Source organism: Cydia splendana, chromosome Z (genome assembly GCF_910591565.1).
Source record: "Cydia splendana chromosome Z, ilCydSple1.2, whole genome shotgun sequence".
NCBI lineage: Eukaryota > Metazoa > Arthropoda > Insecta > Lepidoptera > Tortricidae > Cydia > Cydia splendana.
This window is the reverse complement of record NC_085987.1, coordinates 34976702-34991072: the sequence shown is the minus strand read 5'-3', so window position 1 is coordinate 34991072 and position 14371 is coordinate 34976702. Positions and strand designations below refer to the sequence as shown.

At 36.9% G+C, this 14371-nt stretch overlaps 1 protein-coding gene across 3 annotated transcripts in view; it reads left to right on the top strand.

Annotated features, from left to right (window-relative positions):
* LOC134803919 (eukaryotic translation initiation factor 4 gamma 3-like) overlaps positions 1 to 10441 on the top strand; it is a 44396-nt gene extending 33955 nt beyond the window's left edge. For all 3 annotated transcript variants that reach the window (XM_063776732.1, XM_063776731.1, XM_063776733.1), the window contains 17 exons: positions 72 to 225; positions 2237 to 2403; positions 2579 to 2782; positions 2984 to 3130; positions 3262 to 3346; positions 4125 to 4347; positions 4441 to 4567; positions 4911 to 5096; positions 5182 to 5347; positions 5583 to 5663; positions 6413 to 6731; positions 6821 to 7007; positions 7257 to 7433; positions 7598 to 7756; positions 7982 to 8213; positions 8890 to 8991; positions 9218 to 10441. In XM_063776732.1, the coding sequence (XP_063632802.1) occupies positions 72 to 225; positions 2237 to 2403; positions 2579 to 2782; positions 2984 to 3130; positions 3262 to 3346; positions 4125 to 4347; positions 4441 to 4567; positions 4911 to 5096; positions 5182 to 5347; positions 5583 to 5663; positions 6413 to 6731; positions 6821 to 7007; positions 7257 to 7433; positions 7598 to 7756; positions 7982 to 8213; positions 8890 to 8991; positions 9218 to 9297 (2796 nt within the window). In that variant the 3' untranslated portion in view covers positions 9298 to 10441. The remainder of the gene's footprint in view (positions 1 to 71; positions 226 to 2236; positions 2404 to 2578; positions 2783 to 2983; positions 3131 to 3261; positions 3347 to 4124; positions 4348 to 4440; positions 4568 to 4910; positions 5097 to 5181; positions 5348 to 5582; positions 5664 to 6412; positions 6732 to 6820; positions 7008 to 7256; positions 7434 to 7597; positions 7757 to 7981; positions 8214 to 8889; positions 8992 to 9217) is intronic.
* Positions 10442 to 14371: the final 3930 nt, after the last annotated feature.

Genomic DNA, 14371 nt, shown 5'->3' with positions numbered 1-14371 from the left:
CATGGTATTGGTGCTTTAATAAAGTTTGATAATTTGGTATTGGTGCTTTAATAAAGTTTGATAATTTGCAGACGGTGCCTATGCAAGAGCCAATGCCTTTTGCTAATATTTCAAGGCCCATGAATGACTCACTTTTCCCACCATTTTTGAAAAATGCTGGTATGGGTTCAAGGAACAATTCTCTTAGAGATGCTAAGAAAGATGGAAGGAACATGTCTGCTAGTGGTATGTATTTTGTATACAGTGCTTTGACTGCTTTGTATTTGGGTTGATTAAGTTTTTTTTTATCACTGATTACTATGGTAGGTAAGTTCGTTTGACGCCATTCATTTATTACGTAAGATGTGCCGATGAGAACGTTCTCGTTTCTGAGAATTTCTGAAGAATTCTCGAGAACATTCTCATATTAGCATAAATAAGTTGTAAACAATCTTATTTTTTTTTAACGGAATGACATATTTACTTTTCTTAAGTTTATACCTTTTGCCTCAAATAACTTGTTTGGGCAATTTTGTGTTGTTTTGCTCCTGGTTTTTAGGGTTCCGTACCCAAAGGGTAAAAACGGGACCCTATTACTAAGACTCCGCTGTCCGTCCGTCCGTCCGTCCGTCTGTCACCAGGCTGTATCTCATGAACCGTGATAGCTAGGCAGTTGAAATTTTCACAGATGATGTATTTCTGTTGCCGCTATAACAACAAATACTAAAAAGTATGGAACCCTCGGTGGGCGAGTCCGACTCGCACTTGTCCGGTTTTTTTTTATCAATTAGTATTATTTTTTATATTGCTATGGATGATGCCAAGTATTTGCTTTTAAGCTTCCATGGTATTTGTCTTATCTCCTACACTAAGCGATTAAACAAAAGAATTCATCGCTTTTGCGACGAAAGGGTAAAACTCTCAGAGAACATTTCCGTGAACGTTTCCGATAGATTTCTCTGTTCTCGGGAAAATTTCGAGAACGGCACATCGCTACTTAAGACGATTTTGGGGTGGAGCAGGGTCGACCATGATTTATTTTTTCTTACAAGGGGCACCGCAAAGTTTATATTATACTTTGAAATATCGCTGACTTAATCTTATGTAAAAATGAACGACAAAGAAAAACTTGAAAATGAAACCAAAAGTTTGCTATTACCAAAATATAAAAATTTCTATGTGCCTTTGTTGTAGGTATAAATAACAGTTCCTAAAAATTGTTTCTTTGTTAACCAAACGTGTTTTAATTTTTTCTTTTAGATTCTTACGTAATAAATATTAAACAGGAGGGGCTCGGCCTATTGTTATTTTTTTTTACATAGGGGTTTGTGGGGGTCCAGAACTGGCAAATCGTACTCTTACGTATCGTAATCTTACGTAATAATAAATGGCGCCTTTGGGCCGCACTTTGAAGGAACGACCACATCGGAGCTTGGCGTAGCGTATGTGCAGTAATGTATCTTACACATGTATTTTGCTCCGGAAGTGGCGGATCCTAGAAACCATTGGTTTATAAATATAATTCACTAAACATTAATTTGTGTAGCAATTTCTAGTTTCTAAGAATGTATTACACCATTTTTTATGTGTAATGTTTTTTTTCCTGGTGATTGGGACAGAATCGCAAGTAATAGTTAATCCACGCATTTGTAAAATTTTAATTTTAGTATTATTTAACAGTATAATTTTTTTATTCCATATCCTATATTAGTGTATTTCTTTAATATTAGGTATTTATTTTAGGCAATGTGGTTTTTAAATTTAGTTTTCTAAGTGGTTGTGTGTGGCCGAGTAGGTCTGACGTCCGACTTTTAATCAGGAGGTCGCGGGTTCAAATCCTGACTCGTACTAATGAGTTTTTTGGGACTTATGTACGGAATATCATTTGAAATTTACCACAGCTTTTTGGTGAAGAAAAACATCGTGAGAACCTGCATACATCCGCGAAGAAATTCAAAGATGTATGTGAAGTCTCCAACTTTGTCTCATGTCCTTATCAGTGTGGAGCGTTGTATCTCCTCGCGTTTAGGTTAGAGAATTAGAGAATTATAATAAAGTCGGACCAAAAAGAGTCTGCAGCGGATTTGATAGCCCACGCAGTGCAAGTGTCATTTCTACGTCATAATTTCATAGAAGTTTGACGTTTAAAATAACACTTGCACTGCGTGGGCTATCAAATCCGCTGCAGACTATTCTTGGTCTGACTCTATCCTGTTTTCATGGATGCCGGCATTATTTTATTTAATTTAAAATTTAGGTAAAAGCAGTGGTAAGCTCCCACTTACTCCAAGTGGTAGCAGCTCCCACAAGCAAGTCATCTCCATCTCATTACGAGAAGATGTCAGACTTTCCGAGACCGAAAATGCCTGGAAACCTACTAGATTCAAGAAAGAGAGCCTTACTGAGGAAGATGCTAAGACTCAGGTAAAATGATTATTGTTTATTAATAATCAGTAAATTATAAATTACCACGTCTTTCATTGCATTTGTACGTGGATAGGAGTAAGACAGTGGAGTCTACATTTAGTAGTAATAGATTACAATATATAGAGTAATACATATTATATGGAAGAATAAATACTATCGGTAACTTTTTCAGGAGTTGTACAAGAAGTTCAGGGGCATTCTGAACAAACTCACGCCGCAGAAGTTCGACACGTTAATAGAGAAAGTTAAACACCTCGAGATCAATAATCAAAAACGCCTTGAAGGTGTTATTGACTTGGTATTTGAGAAGGCGATAGATGAACCCAATTTTTCTGAAGCCTATGCTGCGATGTGTAATAAGCTCTCCACACTCAAGGTATGTATTATCTTATGTACAGTATTTAATCACTGTATAACAGGTAATAATAGAAAGTACCGATTTATTTCTGTGATACTTTGTAAATTTGTTCAATTCAATGTAAGGATGAGGATTGAAAGCAAACTCTTAGTTTTACAGGCACAACCACTATGAAAACATTGTAAGTCACTTACAAAACGTTTTGTTATCTCTTTCCAGGTTCCTGCTGATAATGCGTCTTCGCCCGACCAGTGCGTCAATTTCAGGGCGCTTATCATTAGTAAATGCCAAAATCAGTTTGTTACCGACAAGGTAGATGAACAAGTTATGAAATTAGAAGCTGAATTGGCCGAGAGCACTGATCCTGTGAGTATTAGAGTTACCATATAATCAATTTTTTTCTAAATGTCATTCAAACAATATTATAGTAATAATTGATTATGATTATGTCTATAATACATATAATTCACTTGATGACTAATTTGTTCGTTTTCTAGGCCAAGAAGAGAGAGCTTCAATTGATGCTGGAAGAAGAAAACCGTAGGGTTAGAATGAGATCGGTTGGAAATGTCAGATTCATTGGTAGGTTTACTTGTTCTTTATATTACTTTATTCTTGTATTCCATATAGATAACCTCGATAATAATGTGACCCTTAACGTGCGTTTTGTCAACATGTTTTTTAATCTTACAAATTTTGTAGTTCCTTCTATGCTTGAATAATATAATGCATTTTAATTCATTGCCGCATGAATCATCTGAAAAATCATTGTTGACTTTGGAAGACTAATATTAATATGGGATCAAAAATACTAGTTTTATGCTAAGCCGTAAAAGCTGACTGAGCAGGCATATATGAAAATACAAATCCTTTAGCTACAATAAACATGCATATATCATCACTTTTTTTTAGAAGAAACATGTATTATCTTTGACTTTAGTTATTTGTGGTGAAAGGGTTTGTTTTGCAGAAGCGAATTTGATTTTCTTATTTAATCCACCATTTTCTTTTAATCTCGCTAAGCATAAATCTATTGCTCTATGCGAAGGGGCTTTTGCAAGCGCATTTATGGCATAATATTTTACGAATAACATAGCTGTAACACCACAATTAAAGATGTACAGCTGTACGCTTCGGACATCATTCTCTGCTTCGATAATATTCCTAGTGACGTCTACATCGAGAACTGTAGCCAAATGTCGACGATAATTTCCGAAGCGTATGACTTCACAGTGTAGCACTGGTATAAGAGTATACACGCGCGAGTTTTTGTTTTGTGTTTGATTGTGAAAGTATTGTACGAATACAAACATGAATACAATTGGACAAATGAAATGAATCTTATTTTGATTCGTTCCAGGTGAACTGTACAAGTTGAAAATGCTGACCTCAAAGATAATGGTTTATTGTATGAATTATCTGATCGACAAGCTGGAGGAAGAGAAGCTGGAGTGCCTGTGCAAGCTGCTCACCACTATCGGCGAGCAGGTGGAGAGCGAGGTCAAGGATAACATCGAGAGTGTGTTCAAGAAAATGCAAGATATCGTGGACCGCAAATCTAATAAAATTAGTAGTCGAGTTAGGTACGTATTCTATTATGTACACGCATCGTTGCCGAATGCTACCAATAATAACAGAAGCCATATTTGTTATTGATAATATGATTATTATTTTAGGTTCATGATCCAAGACGTCATTGCACTGAGAAGACGAAGATGGGTGACAAAGAGTGTTGTTGACTCACAGCCGAAAATGATGGATCAAATTCAAAAGGAGGCTGAACAACAGCAGCGACATATTGAAGTATGTATCAACAATGATCTCGATTAATAGGTACCATAGTGCAACATTGACATTTAAGTGATCATTTTGGATGATAAATATTCATTCGGATTGATTTCTATCAGATTAGTAATGTTTTACAGCTAGTATTATTCTTGTGTTGGTGTGGTAACATTTTTGGGCAGCAAAATTTGTTCTTCTCTCATGCCTCAAATCTTTGCGCGGATCGCTCAAGATTACATTTTTTTAACTACTTTCGCCTCTAGTTGAGTTCTTCCCCGTGTCTCAATATTGGCGCGACGAGTACCTAAAACAACAATTCTGCTCCCTTGTTAAACAAATGACTACGTATTTAATATTTTAGTTAATGAATTCAAATCCCATGGGCGGCGGTGGCTTCCGCCGAGACGATGGCGGACGTGGCAAGCGCGGCGACGGTCGGCGGCAAAATAACAATTCTTTCATGGACAACAGCAATAATTGGAAGACAACTAGGCCAAATTATATGGTTGATACTTCTAAATTTAAGGCTGTCACTCAAAATCAGAAGGTAATGTTAACACGATCATAAAGGCTTCATTTATTTGTGTATGCATAGTAATATTCAAATCCCTACTATATTTATTTGCTTACAGATTAATAGTATAAAATTGGCTCCACAAACTGGTTTAGGGTGGAACCATGGTTCGGGCACAAAAACTACAGCACAGGCTAGTGCTGGTAGCAATTCGATGATTAGCCTTTCAAAGAATATGTACAGCGTCCTAGAGAATGTTCAGACTGACCCAACTTCAATTAGGAGTAAGTCATTACAATTAGTTTTTGTCAAGGGTCTCCAAACTTTTTGAACCGAGTGTCATGGCCAGGCCTTCACTTACTTTCGCGGGCTGGATTTTATGAAAGTTGGGTATCTCCACGGATCCGAGTATCAAACTGGAGGGTCGAAGTTTGGAGATTTTGCTTATATAATTTACTTGTGGAGTATACTGTATTCGTGTCGCATTATTTTTAATCGGAAATGTTGTTTATGTTTCAGGTAATAAAGATATGAGTCCTAGTTATCATTCTAAAGGTGCCTCTATTGAGAGATCCACGTTTAACTCGAGAGGTGACTTTAGTAAGTATACTTTTTAGGGTTCCGTACCTCAAAAGGAAAAAAATGGAACCCTTATAAGATCACTCGTGCGTCTGTCTGTCTGTCCGTCTGTCACAGCCCATTTTCTCCAAAAGTACCGGACCAATTAAGTTGAAATTTGGTACATATATGTAAATTCGTGACCCAAAGAAGGACATCTTATGTAAACAAATGAATTTTAAACATGGAGGCCACTTTTGGGGGGTAAATGAGAAAATTAAATAATGTTTTTTAAACTATATCGTGTTACATATCAAATGAAAGAGCTCATTTTGAGAATCTCAAATATATATTTTTTTGTAATTTTAATATAAATAGTTCAGAAGTTATTTAAGAAAATATCCAAATAATGATCATCCCCCCCCCCCCCCCCCCCCTTTATCTCCGAAACTACTGGATCTAAAATTTTGAAAAAAATATACAAAATAGTTCTTTACCTATAGATGACAGGAAAACCTATTAGAAATATGCAGTCAAGCGTGAGTCGGACTAATTACATAGTATTTGATCTGACCCCTACGGGTTTTTAAAGGCAATTCACTCGCGTTTCACATATAAAAAATACATTGTTAAAAGTTGGGTAATGTACAGAACCCTTGGAACGCTAGTCCGACTCGCACTTGGCCGGTTTTTTGACATTGTTTTTATGCCCTGGAACTTTACATAAGTTTGTATGCAGATAGATAAGGTCGCTTAAATTGAATAGATGTTTAAGCAGTATTATGTAACAGGTGGTCCCGGCAGCGGTAGTAAGTCGGGCTCGATGGGCGTGGCTCGCTCCAACTCGGGCACACGCGGCACCGGCGCGGCGCCGGCGACGCCCGCCAAGACCGCCGCCGCGGCCGCGCCGGTGGACGCCGCACCCGCGCCGCCCGCCGCCGTGCCGCAGGAGCCTCTCCCTGATCCCAAGAAGAAGACTGTCAAGTCGATGATAGACCAATGTCTCATCAACTCCGATAATGTAGAACTGGCTGCCGATGTCAAAAACCTTATCGAGCCCCAGTACCATGCCGCCCTCGTCACTGAAATTATTGCCGTTGCAGTAGAAAAGTGAGTTATATTATAACATATTTGAGACAAATTACATGAGGCTGGTATGTTACCGAATAGGTTTTTTAAACGTTACCTTTACATTACAGGTCGCCTAAGGAAGTTGCAATAATCACCAAATCAGTGCTACATTTACTATCAACTAATGTAGTCTCAGGTGATAACTTGTTAGCGGGGTTGAAAGAATTCTGCGAATTCGCTCCTGATTTATACATTGATATTCCTATGTTGTATGAATATTTAGGGTGGTTCATGGCTCCACAAATTGAAAAGAAAGTAAGTACATTCATTACAGTCGACGAAACATGTTTCATTTATGGAGATATCTTTCATTCCTACTACGTTTTTGATAGATTCATAAGAGCGCGCCGGCTCTTGGGACAAAATTAATTCCATATATCACATCAACCTGTAGGTACAATTTGGAATTTACACATAGATATAGTGTCACTTCTTCGACTAATTCACGTCAGCTTTAACCTTTTATTGTTATGATTTTTATTACACTTCATTCTTTCTTTTCAGTATATTAACTTCGTTCAAGTATTTAGCCTTTGTAATACGATAATATCGTCGAACCATGGGCATTTGCTGCTTAAATCAATATTTAAGAATATGAAAGAAAGCATGGGACCTTCCTTTGTGAAAAGCAAATGGCAAGAGTCCGGGCTCAAATTCAGCGAATGGATGAGTGAAGATCAGGTAATTTAAAATATTTTTATTTGAATAAAACAGACTTATTATAAGAGTTGGCAAAATATAGACACACCATACGCTGGTTTCTAGCAAATAAGTAAAAAATCCCATCATAAAATAATAAAATGTTTAAATCCCATCTTGCCTGATATATTTTGTATGGATTACAGGTTTCAAAATGGTTAGAGGACAACAAATTAGAATTCTTAGAAGGAGCTAAGGTTTGTGAAGAAACGAAAAAAATATTAAGTCCCGCCGATACACAAAGCAAATTGCTGCAATTGATGAACTCAGATGAAAATCGTGATTGTATACGAGGATGGGTTCAGGTATGTCTAATTTTTTTTCAAAATTATTGTTACAGACGCGAACTAATTAGATAAAATACCAACTTCAGTAGCGTGGCTTTCACAGCGCTGGAGTTGCAGGTATGCTCCTTTCATGAATAGAAAATAGTGACAGGTAATATGGAAAAAATAAATACTCTACGATATTATCAGTACCTATAAGCATAACTGTATTAAACGTTTTAATAAAATTATCCAATGCATCAGGATAACCTCGGGAAAGCTGCGAACGAGGAGTGGTTCATGCGTTCGCTGATCCAAGCAATTTGCGAGCACGCGCTCTTCGGTGCCGAGGGCCGCAACGCGCCCCGCTTCAACCAAGATAGGATGAACAAATACTGCGGGCTCATCAACGAGTTCGGCGAGGTCAGGGACGCGAGGGAAGCCAGCTGTTTACTAGGCATTCAGCAGCTCATGCATAATCTAGAACATCCTCAAGGTACGTTATCTGAATGTCAATAAGAAACAATGTCATACCGCTATTAACAGCGTAGGTTTTTCAGGCAGGTTTAACGAGAGCTACAACCCATTCATAATCCCTTGGATTTTTTAAAATTATGTCACTAAGGGTCGGTTGCCCCAAACCGTCTGTGACCGTGTTAAAGCGTTCGCTAAATTTTATTGTATGGGAAGTTTCATAGTTCACTGTTGAGTAACGTTGATTAGTCCACTAATTGTGGTTGATGCAACTTGCCCTAAGCTTGCCCCAATTCAAATATTTATTTAAAACAGAGTTTTATTTGAGTTTTGCTTTCAACATATAGCTTAGCGTGGGCTTGTGTAAAGAGAGAAGCTAGTTTCATAGTAGGATCACCATTTTTGTTAAATTTATTATCACAGTAAATAAAAGTTTCTAATCTCTTGACATTCCATTGACCCAGGTTTCACTGTAATATAGGAACGAGACGACAGATGTTCGAAATTTGAATGTAATTATGAAATCGATTAATATGTTGTAAAAATTAAGCATTTTCACTGATAAGAAATTTGTTATATAACAAAATTATTTATTTTTATGCTGGTCGTAATTTTCGTTTTTTGGACGCATCATAGAGGGTTTATATAAATAATATTATATGCTACTATCCTCTTATAACAAAATGTTTTTGTTTCAGGCATAACACTAGAAATTTTCCAATATTTACATGAACAATACATAATTTCTGTGGATAGTTTTATTGCTTGGGAAGAATCACAAAAGGAACTCGAAGGCAAAGGTATAACAACAAAATATTTGTATTTTGTACTAATTCATTTGTTGGCAGCCTAGTTTGGGCCTCGACAAAACTGGAATGGGGTTTGCATTAGTTTCTAGTTTCCTTGTATGAGATTTGGCTTGTCGCTGAATGGAGGCTGCAATTTTTGACTGACCATAATCTACAAATTTTTATCCAGCTAAGTGTTTTTGTGAAAATCTTATTAACCGGATCGGTATGTTTTTAGCGGTAATGATGAAGGCGCTGACGTCGTTCTTCACGAACATCAAGGAAGCGGACAACGAGGACTCGTGCAGCGAGGACTGACGTGGGCCCCCCACCGCCGCCGCCGCCGGCGCGCCGCCGCCGCTGCCGCCGTATGCGCTTTACGCGCCCCGTGCGGCCGACACATCCGCTTACAATGTCTTCTATATTTTTATATACTAGAATCAACCTACACTGAATTCATAGAATAATAGATTATATTATTATGTAATGCTTACTAACAAGGCTAGAAAAGTTGTATGATATTTTTTAAAGCTATAGTTATTTATAATGTTTAATAATGACTACGTACTTTGAAACTATAATTGAGAATAATTATGCTTGGGATGGATTAATTTTAAATTATTAGCAACAACGTATATATATATTATCAGACATCAGACTTGCGTTGTTATCTGGTAGACTTGCAGGACTAAATATTGTTTTCATAGTTGTGATCATGAACTACGTCTACGGATCTATGATGTGTTGCAATGTGATGCTAATGGGAAACAGGCTTTCGAAAGTTACAGTTACATATCTTACCGATACTTTGTCGTAGTCTGAAATCAGAAACGGATGATTATATTGGCTGTATCCCCAATTCCCTTGTAATTTATGTTTTATATAATTTTTATACACTTGAAACGTAAGAATCAAACCACGAAGCAATACGACATGTATTTTTTTTCTATAAAATCTAGTATTTAGTATAGAAAAACAAAAATAAATATTTTATATGGAACATATGTTACGGGGAGATAGTTAATAGAATATGTGCTACAAATAATTAACAGAATCATTGTAATAAATGTCGACATAAAGGCCACATGGCTGTTAATTTACAATCCAAGCAATAATCATTCGTAATATTAAAATGATAGAGAAACCTACAATTATGTTAAATGATGGTTGTCTCCAAATCCTAGTAATTGGACTATGTTATGAGGTCAACATGTTGAACGGTTTTATAATATTTAATATGTATATCACTTTGTTTTTATTGATATAGACATAATTAATAAAGATGTAATTTCTAAAATGTAAAGAACATTGAGAAGTTTATTTTGGCCGTTATTCATTTGGTTTCATGTATATCTTCATACCCAATGAATGAATTTCGTTAACAATTTACAACTATTCCTTGAAATTCGATTCTTCAAGATTGCAATTAGTACATGCCTTTATAAATTGTAACTTTTTATTTTATTAGATATTTTATTGTTTAGTTATAATTATATTATAGTGGCTCAGTTAGCCGTGGTTTTGATAAATCCATCGTGCATCAGGCGACTGGTGCCGGCTGCCGGCCGCCCCCGCCCCCTCATGCCCCTCGTCTTTCACTTCCCTATTGACTCCGCTACTGAGTTTTATTTTTATTACTATAGCTACTCTTGTCAGTTAATATGTATGTTATGTAAATAAACTTTTTATGAAAAAAAATACTGTTTTTCATGACATAATACGGCTGTTCTGAATTTCAAGAACAGGTACAGTCAGCATCAAATAGTGACGGCCAATGTGGCCAAATATCGCTGGCCCAATACGAAAATTACAAGGTTCTATGTTACACTTTTATCTTAAGTCGAATTTTAACTATCTTGAAAATGTAACATAGAACCATAGATGTAAGTAAAATAGACCAGGCGCACGATCGTGAGCCATTAAATATAGATTACGGAACCTATATTTAGTTAGTCGTATGGGTGACGCCAACCTGTCAAGTTGTCAAAATCGTTGGATCAAATTTTAGTTTTGTCAACTATGAACGTCACACGTCTACATAAATAAAAGGTCATTGCATAGAACCCTGTAATATTAGGCCAGCGATATGTCAGCACACATCCTTATTTCCATAGTAACAAAGGATTTGATTCTGTCTGTACAGTAATTTGTCGACAGAACATATGTAATGCGTTTGCTTCAGATAATAATTTCACGCAACCCATGTGCATGCATCGTACGCCTTTGTCAGAAATTTGCTACTGAATTAATAACCTCGGAACTAAATTACGGTCCAAATTATGTGGTACAGTCGACGTCAAAGATGTTTACATTTTTCGCCTTATTACAAAGGAGTAAGGTGCAGAAGTGTGAACATATTTTTGACGTAGACTACATGTACGTATACGGGACAAGGCATATGAAAGGTTAACATTAGGCGGGTATTTAAACTACTTACTAACTGATAGTAATCTAGTTAATACACCTGTTAACTTCTACGTTAGTTATGTAGACATAGCAAGAATCTGGTGCGTATGTGCAAAGCAATGCATACCCAAAACAACTCATATTGAGACACTCACGCGGAGCGTCCAATTAGGCAAGTAGAGGAAGTCCGGGTATAGTGAACTCCTTTACCTTTGACTTGACATGCCATGCCAGAAAAGTTTAACATGGAAGAAATAAAAAAAGTGTCTTTATTTAATAAACTTTTAATTTAAAACAACATTAGCCTCCAATGTTTAACAATTTCTATATTTTATAACAAAATGTATAAAAAGATATTTTATTCGCTTTGCCCAGGATGCCGGGCAAAGTGAAACAGGCCACCGGGCAAAGCAAATATCAGTTATAAAATCTTAGTAAACTCAATAACTATGGGAATTTTAATCAACATAAGACCATTTCAATAATATTAATTAGAAAAAGTTATCACAAGTAACTTTTGGTATATTTTTCAATGATTTCATAAGCATAAATTTTCATGGCATGTCTAAGGAAATTTCTCACAGTGAATCCACGTTCTGATAGCCATAGCCATATAACGTCTGTAAGCCAGGAGCCTTCATCGGTCTTTTTTTGATATTTATATAATGGCTCCTCTTCACGTTGGGCCAACGCCAACGCCAACGAGGGACGCAGCCATGCGGTAGAATGAGAAAGCAATATCACTTGCTCCCTCTAACGCATAAATGCGTCCCTCGTTGGCGTTGGCGTTGGCCCAACGTGAAGAGGAGCATAACATCTGTAACAAAATATTATCATAAAAAAATTTGACCTCATAAATTCAAAGTGAACACGCTATCCGCTTTGCCCGATCCACTTTGCCCAATCAGTCAGCTTACGAAATTAAGAATGTTTAAAAAATAACCGTTGCTTTGTTTTAAAAGAAATGCATTGTAAAAGGAAGATACAGTGCATTTCGGATATAACGACGATGAAGGGACCACCGAAATTTCGTCGTTAATTCCGGAAGTCGTTATAGGCAAAGGTAAAAATATAAAGACATATATGTACCTATAGATTTCAATCCGAAACGTGAGTACCATCGCCCACACTGTTAACTGTGCATCCGTGGACCTTATGCCTTTTGTAATAAGGTCCACCGATGCACAGTTAGGAGTGTTGCTGTTTGTACGTTTCGAACGAGTGAATCTAAATCAATGACCTTTTATTTATGTAGACGTGTGACGTTCATAGTTGACAAAACTAAAATTTGATCCAACGATTTTGACAACTTGACAGGTTGGCGTCACCCATACGACGTAACTAAATATAGGTTCCGGAACCTATATTTAATGGCTCACGATCGTGCACCTGGTACCATATCTACCTCAATTTACTTACATCTATGATCTAAATAGTTAATATCTACCTATAAACAAAAGGTCACCACATTTGCTAACCATCTGTCGATGTAAACAAAAGATAAGAAAGTAAAGCTCTATTGTCCTTTGACGACCAACTCCGGTAGCAATATCTGGATGGGATTTCTAAGAACTTGTTATAATTGGTTCATTAAAAACCGTCGCTAAACCCGAATTCGGCGCTACACCCGAAGTCGCTATATCCACATGAATCTTGTACTAAAATATGCTTTAAATTCATGGGACTGTAATTTAATAAGCATTAGAAGCATCTTGAATAAAAATTCGAGATCATTACTATGACAAGATTACAGACAAAGTACTTACCTTTAAAATCGAATATTTTACACTAAAAACTAGGGATGTACCGACTAGTCGCCGACTAGTCGGGAAAGCCGACTATCCGGCCACATTTGTAGTCGGCGATTAGTCGGCGACTAGTCGGCAAAAATGGCCGATTAGTCGGCACTTTATTAGTGAAAGAAAACAGAAAAAAAGAAATCAACAGTCAATATTTGCCATATGTTCTATGTCTATTTTACCAAAATACATATTCAGGGTGCAGACGAAAACTTTTGTTCATATAATTGACCGTTTGATCGTTATCGTATGTTGGTGGGCTGGTGTTTTCCTCTACAGGTCGATCTCAACTGATTCTCGTGTAATTTAATGGCCAAGTTCTTTGAATGATCTTATTATTATTCAGTTTTTTTTAATGGTGGAGCCATGGGGAACTGTTATTGTTATTGCAAAATTTAGACTTATAAACAGGACACGTTGCTCGTAAAGACGCTGACCACAGGGGATAGGTTCTTAACTGGCGACTACGTACGGGAAATAGAGCCTTTGAAATACCTCCTGACGGTCTGCTCAGGATCGCAAAATAAAAGAAAGACAAAATTTAACGAGGATTATTGTGATAGGTCTTTGAACCTGTAGAGAACACCTTTTAGCCAAGCTAATAGTATTATGATAAAATTGATGAATAAATAAATAAAATAAATAAATAAATATTATAGGACATTTTTTACCGTAATTGACTAAGCCCCACGGTAAGCCCAAGAAGGCTTGTATTGTGGGTACTCAGAGAACGATATATATATGTAATATATAAATACTTAAATACATAGAAAACAACCATGACTCAGGAACAAATATCTGTATCATCATACAAATAAATGCCCTTACCAGGATTCGAACCCGGGACCATCGGCTTCATAGGCAGGGTCACTACCCACTAGGCCAGACCGGTCGTCATAGCGCAACCAAAGGAGCAAAACTATTGTTTTTCACCTGAAACTATACGAAACTAATGATCTGGCCGACTAGCCGACTAGTCGGCCGACTAATCGGCCATTCGAGCGCCGATTAGTCGGCTAGTCGGCCAAATCAATAGTCGGTACATCACTACTAAAAACACGTTTTGAATCATCGTCATCGCAGACGCTCGCAGCGACCGCTCCTTATGACGCTTGCCGTTGCCGCTCAAAGAGTGAAGTATTCTGAACGTCATATAGGCGTGTGGTGCGCTAAAGACGAATAGTTTA